This window comes from Nuphar pumila, chromosome 6 (genome assembly GCF_984573655.1).
Source record: "Nuphar pumila chromosome 6, dmNupPumi1.hap1.1, whole genome shotgun sequence".
NCBI classification, from domain to species: Eukaryota; Viridiplantae; Streptophyta; class Magnoliopsida; order Nymphaeales; family Nymphaeaceae; genus Nuphar; species Nuphar pumila.
The window spans coordinates 36,869,418-36,877,657 of record NC_143254.1 but is presented as its reverse complement, the minus strand read 5'-3'; the positions used below and the strand labels follow the sequence as shown (position 1 = coordinate 36,877,657).

The 8,240-nt window shown below is 38.3% G+C and overlaps 1 protein-coding gene across 1 annotated transcript; it reads left to right on the top strand.

Annotated features, from left to right (window-relative positions):
• Positions 1-703: 703 nt before the first annotated feature.
• Positions 704-1,740, top strand: LOC149834648 (uncharacterized). Its single transcript, XM_090010231.1, has 2 exons — positions 704-1,298; positions 1,380-1,740. Exon 1 carries the CDS (start codon positions 742-744, stop codon positions 1,240-1,242), a length of 501 nt encoding a protein of 166 aa, XP_089866357.1. The 5' UTR covers positions 704-741; the 3' UTR covers positions 1,243-1,298; positions 1,380-1,740.
• Positions 1,741-8,240: the final 6,500 nt, after the last annotated feature.

The following is an 8,240-nucleotide window of genomic DNA, read 5'->3' as shown; positions in this document are numbered from 1 at the left end:
AAGACAAAACCATATCTGATTATAATCTGATGCACATATGGTTCTGACAGATATCTGGATTTAATGGGTATCCTAATTCAACATGTAAAAAACCAGATATGGTATCAGTTTTGCGTTAACGGTGTCAATGGGTCGGGTTTGACCCAGACCAGACCTGTACCAAACCCTGTAGGGTCAGGGTTTGGTGAGAAAGATGAAGGTTTGATTAGAATCTAGGTCGGCCCAAAGGGTTAGATCAGGATGTGGAGACGGATATGGTTTGGAAATTTCATATCAGACATGGGTCCGAACCGTTTCTGATTAAGATCTGTGATTTTTCTATGTAAAAGAAATTAAAAAATGTATATTTTATAGGGTATGGACCCAGTCTGGTTCATGTAATCCTTATAGGACCCAGGTATGGTTCAGAACCGGTACCCACACCTCAACGTCAGATCCGAGTTGGGCGACACCTCTACTTTTCACCATTCATATCCAAGTCTGAAACCGAATTCGTTCAGCCGACATCCAGATAATCGGATCTGGTACTGGCCACATCCGACCAGAATCCGAACGGTGTACATGTGTGAACTGTGAATTGTGAACTGTGAGCATGATCATTGCTCTTGTTGTGTGATGTGTGGTCACACACCCTTTCCTCAACTGTCACCCAACTCCCACCCTCTGCCTCTACCTTCTTAAATGCAACCTCACCACCTATTTAAACCACACCACCACCACCCATCCCCTCAGACCAACAAAATGAAGAAGATGAAAAGCTCAAGCCTTTCCCCTTTATCTCTCCACCTCATCCTCCTCCTGACTGCCCTGGTGGTCGCCGGAGCGGCCTGGCAGGAGCCCGACGGCAGCTTCGAGGAAGAGCTCAGGAAGGCGGCAGGCAATCCCTACCAGTACCAGAACCCCAACCCCAACATGGGGATCGACCCCTTCAGCGGTATGCCAGGCGGTTTCTTCCCCGGCGGCGGTTTTCCGATCCCCGGGTTTGGCAACGGCTGGGGTCCCGGCGTAGTCGGCGGAGGGTACGGCGGCGGGTTCGGCGGGCCCAACGGTGGGTACTCCCGGAACGGGGTGTACCGCCCCACGGTGACGTGCAAGGAGCGGGGTCCCTGCTACGGCAAGAGGCTCGTCTGCCCGGCCCGCTGCTTCCAGTCGTTCAGCCAATCAGGCAAGGGCTACGGCGCCGGCGGTGGAGGCGGCGGCTGCACCATGGATTGCAAGAAGAGGTGCGTCGCTTACTGCTAGGCGCTTGGCGGTTTTTCGGTGCCGGGATACCGCTTGGTGGTTCTTGGGGTTTTGTTGTGGGTACTCTCTCTCTCTCTCTCCTTGTTGGATGCTATTCATCTCTTCCTCTAACTACCTCTACGTATGCTTTGGCTTAGGGTTTGGTGGTTTCCCGGTGACGGGAAACGGCTTGGTGGTTTGCTTTGCTCTCTCTCTCTCTCTTCTTTGTTGGTCTTTACCTTTCTAGGATTTTGTATGTCTAGCGTGGATGTGTACGTGTTGATGGGTATGGGTCCCACCCTGTTTATTTGTGGTAATTTTGGTCTTTTAATAGTGTTGTACTGTTATCTTAAAAAAAAAATTAGTGTTGTACTGTTTTGGGCCTTGGGGGTTACTCTCTTTCTGTGATCTTTTCTAGAACTTGATTTTCGATAGTAGGAATCTGGAATTTCATGAACTGGGTCATGTTCTATTTGATCCCAAACGTAGCTTTAATGGAGGATGGTGATGGTGCTGTTTGTCTTTTTTCTCTAAACTGTGTATTCTTCTCGTTGCCTAAAGCTGTGAACATGATCTTGATTGTGACTATACACCGACTTGGTTCGAGTCGAAACACTGAATTTCTGGAGTGCTTTTTGGTCTTTTGGATCGGGTCTAAGGTGCCTTGCTCATGCACCATTAATGCCCCAGCGTTACTTGATGGAGTTCACGTGTCCATATGAGTTGCATTGCACTGCATCCCGTGTGGGCCCAGAACACGCACCCCCCCAATGCAACTGCAACATGTTTTACAGGCAGGAATTTAAACTAGGGAGGCACCAATGCACAGAAATAAATCCAAATAAATTATACTAACAACATTTCCAAAAAAAATCCATGATTCTAAGGCATAACTTTTACACAAAACCCTGATTCCTACAAATATCATAACTATGCATTTTTTATTAATTGATTAATAAACAAGACCATTAATATTTTAACTAAAATAAAGCATTTATTATTGATTATTCATAGATTCATGTCTAATTATCATTGAAAAAAATAAAAAATAAAACTTAAACCATAAAAACATTTATGTCATTTTATAAAAAAACAAATCAAAAACTTAAATCCTAGCAGGCATCTCTTGTTTATAGGCTATTTGATAAAAAAAAACTTAAATTTCTAAATCCAGCATGTTGAATCATGTTTAATGTTGATTTAAAAAAATAAAAATATCTAATTAAATATTCAACTCATTAAAAAATGTTAATTAAAAAAACTTTAAAACTTAATTAAATATTCATGCTACTAAAAACTCAAAAACCTATTTCCTAAATTATATATGTGCTAATTGAGAAAAAATATAAAAACCCCTAAAAGTCTAACTAAAATCAAGCATGTGGAATACCTAATTAAATATTCATCTCATTTTAAAATATAAAAATGAAAAACCTAAATACTAATTAAAAAATAAAAGACCTTAAAACCTAATTAAATATTCATGTTATTAAAAAAAAATCAAAAACTTATTCGCTAACAAAAATCATTCATATATACATGCTAATTAAGAAAAAAAAATGAAACCCCTAAATTTATAACTAAAATCAAGCATGCACGATCATATCTAATGTTGATTGAACAAAACATAATTAAACATTCATCTCATTGAAAAAATCACAATAAAAAACCCAAACACTAATTAAACAACAAAAACACAAAAAATTCTAAACCCTAGAAAAAGAAAAAGCACAAGTAGAAAAAAAAGACTGAATGATATGCAGGAGAGGCCGCCAGACAGCAGACAGCCGATGCAAATGGCATGCGTACTGCCCTACACCCTGAGCAATCAGCGCGCACACACACACACACACACCGAGAGAGAGAGAGAGAGAGAGAGAGAGAGAGAGAGAGAGAGAGAGAGAGAGAGAGAGAGAGAGAGACGTGGGTGGTGCCCACCCTGACCCGGACTCTCAATCCCATGGTGGATCAGGGTGGGCCCACCTTGACCTGATACCCCCCTATTGGGTGATTTTCGGTCAGGGTGGGCACGTCCGACCCATTTGCATCCCTAGCTAGTCACCTGTGAACACGGGCAGAGTTACGTTGTAGCCAGGGTGGGCACATGCCTACGTATTTGGAAGTTACTTATTGTTTTGGATCCCAACAGATCTGACTTTCCTATGTATTTTCCTGTTTCGGATCCAATCTCCTATGACTAGGTGAGTAATAATGGTGCTTCGGTACCTTTGATCTGCTTCATATCCATCAGGACCAACCATGGTCTCAGAGCCAGCTTTGAATCCAGATCTAGACTGTTCAGTCATGACGAGTACTGGACCATCTATTTATCTTAAGACCGAGTCATGACGAAAAAACGGGCCTAGAAAAGCGCCAGTTGATCAGGTTTTGATATTTGAAGACCAAACCGAGTGAAGGCTCGGCTAGATGACCCTCTGATCCTCCCGGTTCTGGACACACATTGACCCAGTCCATCTATGATCCGAATAATGAACTCAGAATTTAGTTTGAATTTGTCTTTCTTCCTTGTTTTAAACATCTTACTAGAACTACTGAAAAAAGTAACATCTATTTTTTAAAAATGGCGATATTTCACTATGAAAAGAAACAAAGGCATGTCAATGGTTCGGCTTTGAGTAGGGTATTTTGTCAAATTCGGATTTAGTGTGAAGTTTTACATCTGAAACTGAGTCTTAATATAATCCAAATCCGATTATATGTAAAAGAATGTCCAATTAGCTATTTTAAACTAGTTGGATATGGATTCGATACTCAAAACTCGACTAGGCACTATCTGATTTGGTGCGATCCATTAAAGCTCACATCCAAATTGAATCCAACCGTTTACATCCCTATACAGTGACGCTTCCGGGTGAAACACAAATCAGGAGCCATATCAAACGCATGCTTAATTTCTTGCTTGAGTTTGGAGTCCCTTGGAATAAATGACACTTTGTATGCCTAAATCTAGGTCTTGGGTAGCATTGAAGTACAATATCAGGAACATGAAGATCCAATAAATAGAGGTTCAAGGTGGCAAACAAATTCTCTCACTGTTATGAAAATCTAGGAAGTTTCTTTCTTTTGATTGTTCTTCCTGCTGGCTAATAGAGAACTTCAAAATATATAGAGAATTTAATACAAGGTATATATGAAGTATCCAAACGGCAGCTTAAAATTGGTGCAGTGGCAATTATTAAGAAATAAATGCAACCATCAAAGTGCTCTGGGTGCCTTCAATATCCGAGCTGCCCCCATTGATATAATAAAGTAGCTCCAAAATCGAAAAAAAGGGATACTTCATCCATAAATACATGCACCCATCTTTTCATAGCTATTAGCTAAATCATTCATGCACAAGATACCAACATGCAGCAAAAACCAGCTATCATTCATTAATGAGATCGCTAGGAAAAACCTGTGTGCGTGTTGTAATGAGGTAAGCCTTGACACGTGTCACAAGTACGACACGCAAATTAGAACATTTTTTTTTTATGAAATAAGATATGAGGATGCAGATATTTTAATTAATACAAATTAGTTTTGTTATATACATCAAAATGCGTTTTAAAAAAAATATATTTCAAAATATTAAAAGTACTAGAAAACGGACTATCCTTGTGAACACTTCACGTATACACACACCCACGTAGATCAAACATGACGAGTAAAAAGGACACACACATACATGATGATTAAAGGTTAATCTAGTAAATGCTTCGGATTCAGGTCGGGATATAGCTAATACCAAATTCGGCTGATCGGATGTTGGTGAAATGGGTTTAAGTTTGAATTCAGATACCGACAGCGAAAAGCTCGCACCAAATCCATTGTTTTTTCTTTTGCATGTAAAGAGGTTCAGATTTCCATCAAATTTGTGTATTCATCGATTCAATAGCAAAGAATCAAAACCTCCAAATTATAATCAGATATGGTTTTGGCTTATCAAATCTGACTAAACATAGTTGGATTCGATTGAATATCGAATAAATTCTGATCCATTGACCCCCCCTCTCTCTCTCTCTTTCTTGGTAGTTTGTTTGGATGGCGCGCAATGATGCTCATTTTCATCAAATTTCAGTTAACATTCATAATCTGCTACATAAAATCTTGGTGAATGTTTATGTGATCTTGCATATGCATCTTAGTGATCTCCTGCTTCCTCCTGCTGACGCTCTCCCTCTTTTGCCATCCTTTGAGCCAGTGGTTCCTGCGTGAGCCCGTTTTGTTTTCTTTTATTTGTTTTGGCTTTTGCTCTTGTTTTGTTTATGGGTTCAACGTTTTGTTGCTCTTCATGAGTGGTAATGTTGTAAGAAAACTTAAATTAACCAAGGTGCTAAGTGGACTTACCTTGAACTTAGCTCCTTATATTGTTAACGGAGTTTTCAATCATACATAAGTTTCCAAAGTTCGATTGTGTGGATTTCATGTCGGCACATTTTGAGCCTTGTGCTTTCCTGGATTCATGAGTGCTCTAGAGAATTGTCAATTCTCATAAGAAATGGCTCACATTTCTACACTCATATAGGTGAGTTTGTCTAGGTGTACTGTAACACACACCTTAGCCTTAAGGCCTACAAACTCATTAAGAGCTATTAGCTCAACCCTCATATTAGTTACAGCTCATGAGCACACATCAGTAATGGGCTTACATAAATATGCTCAATATTTGTCATTCACCAATTTGTTTCCCATTGAACCTATGCATGTGAGATCTCCAGCGCTCTAGGTTGGGTATCCTTAAGTGATGACTTAATTGGCTTAATTCCCATTCCCCTCGATGTTTTATTGATGACATCTCTCGAAAGGCCTTTCGTAAATGGGTCTGCCAAATTTTGACATGACTTCACATATTTCAATGAAATAATATTGTCATCAATCATTTGTCTTATAAAATTGTGTCTTAGACTAATATGTCTAGACTTTCCATTGTATTTCATATCACCTGCTTTACATATAGCTGATTGGCTATCACAAAACATTGAAATAGCAGGTATAGGCTTCTCACCTAGTGGAATATCCACTAGCATATTCTTAAGCCAGTCAGCTTCTCTACAAGCAGATACCAAAGCAATAAACTCAGATTCCATTGTAGAATGAGTTATACAGGTCTGTTTCTTAGACCCCCGTGCAATTGCTCCTCCTCCAAGGGTAAAAACCCAACCACTTGTAGACTTGGAATCTTCAAAGTCAGTATTCCAACTTGCATCACTATACCCTTCAATAACAGCAGAAAACTCGGTATAGTGAATTCCAGAGTCTAAAGTATGCTTTAGATATCTAAGAATCATGTTCACTGCATTCCAGTGTTGATGACCAAGATTATTAGTGTATCTACACACTTTACTCATTGCATAGGCAATGTCAGGCCTTGTGCAGTTCATTGCATACATAAGGCTACCTACAACACTGGCATATTTTAATTGTTGAACACTAGCACCATCATTAGGAGTCAATTTCATATTTGGATCATATGGGGTGCATGCTGGTGAACTATTAAGATATCCGTACTTTGTAAGAATTTTCTCAATATAATATGATTGACATAATACAATGCCATTTTTATTTCTTATAATTTTGATTCCTAAAATAACATCTGCAACACCCAAGTCTTTCATACAAAACAAGGAAGATAAAAATCTTTTTGTTTGATTTATGCATTCACTATTGTTACCCAAAATAAGCATATCATCAACATATAAACAAATAATAATAATTGAGCTACTATCTACTTTACTGTAGACACATTTGTCTGCATCATGAATTTTAAAACCATTATGCACCAGAGAACTATCAAATTTTTCATGCCATTGCTTAGGGGCTTGCTTTAATCCATATAAGGATTTCTCAAGTTTGCAAACTTTGCGTTCTTGCCCTAGCACTACAAAACCTTCAGGTTGCTCCATATATATCTCTTCATCTAATTCTCCATTCAAAAAGGCCGTTTTCACGTCCATTTGATGGATTTGAAGCTTATATATGGCAGCCATGGCAATAAGAATTCTAATAGTAGATATTCTGGTTACAGGAGCAAAAGTATCAAAATAATCAATACCTTTTTTTTGTTTAAAGCCTTTTGCAACCAAACGTGCTTTAAATTTATCGATTGTACCATCAGCTTTTAATTTCTTTTTGAAAATCCGTTTGCAGCCAATAGTTTTGCAACCAACAGGTAAATCCACTAATTTCCAAACATTATTAGACATAATTGATTCTATTTCATCATTTATAGCTTCTCTCCAAAAGGCAGCATCTTGAGAAGACATAGCATCTTGAAAAGACACAGGATTATTCTCAATTAGAAATGTATAAAAGTCAGAACCAAAATTAGTTGGTTTTCTAATGCGTTTACTGAGTCTAACTTCAGTTTCTGGTTCATCAACACATTCATTAGAATATTCAATCATGTCATTTACAGGAAGTTCATCTACTATAATTCGGCTGCCATCAAGAAGAGAATCAAATGCATTTTTATGTTCTATGAAAGATGCATCTCTAGATTCTACAATAACATCATTAACAATGTCCAAAAATCTATATGCTTTACTATGTTCAGCATACCCAACAAATGCACATTTAAATGCTTTAGGTCCAACCTTCTTCCTTTTATTTTCTAGAATTTTAACATATGCTAAACAACCCCAAACACGAAAATAACTAAGATTAGGTTTCTTACCAAAACACAATTCATAAGGTGATTTATCAGATTTGGAATAAGGAACTCGATTAAGAATATAACAAGCAGAAAGTATAGCCTCTCCCCATAAGTTGGAATGCAAACCCGTATTAAGAAGCATAACATTCATCATTTCTACAAGTGTTCTGTTTTTCCTTTCTGCTACTCCATTTTGTTCAGGAGTTCTAGGTGCTGAAGTTTGATGGATAATGCCATTATCTCCACAGAATTTATCAAATTCTTCTCCTAAGTATTCACCTCCTCTATCTGTTCTTAAATGTACAATATTTGTTTTAAATCTATTTTGTACTTCAGCAAGATAAAGAAGAAATTTGGAAAATGC

Bases quoted from the DNA above. Each gene is read 5' to 3' on its own strand.
- LOC149834648 (XM_090010231.1), top strand. From the start codon at position 742: ATGAAGAAGATGAAAAGCTCAAGCCTTTCCCCTTTATCTCTCCACCTC.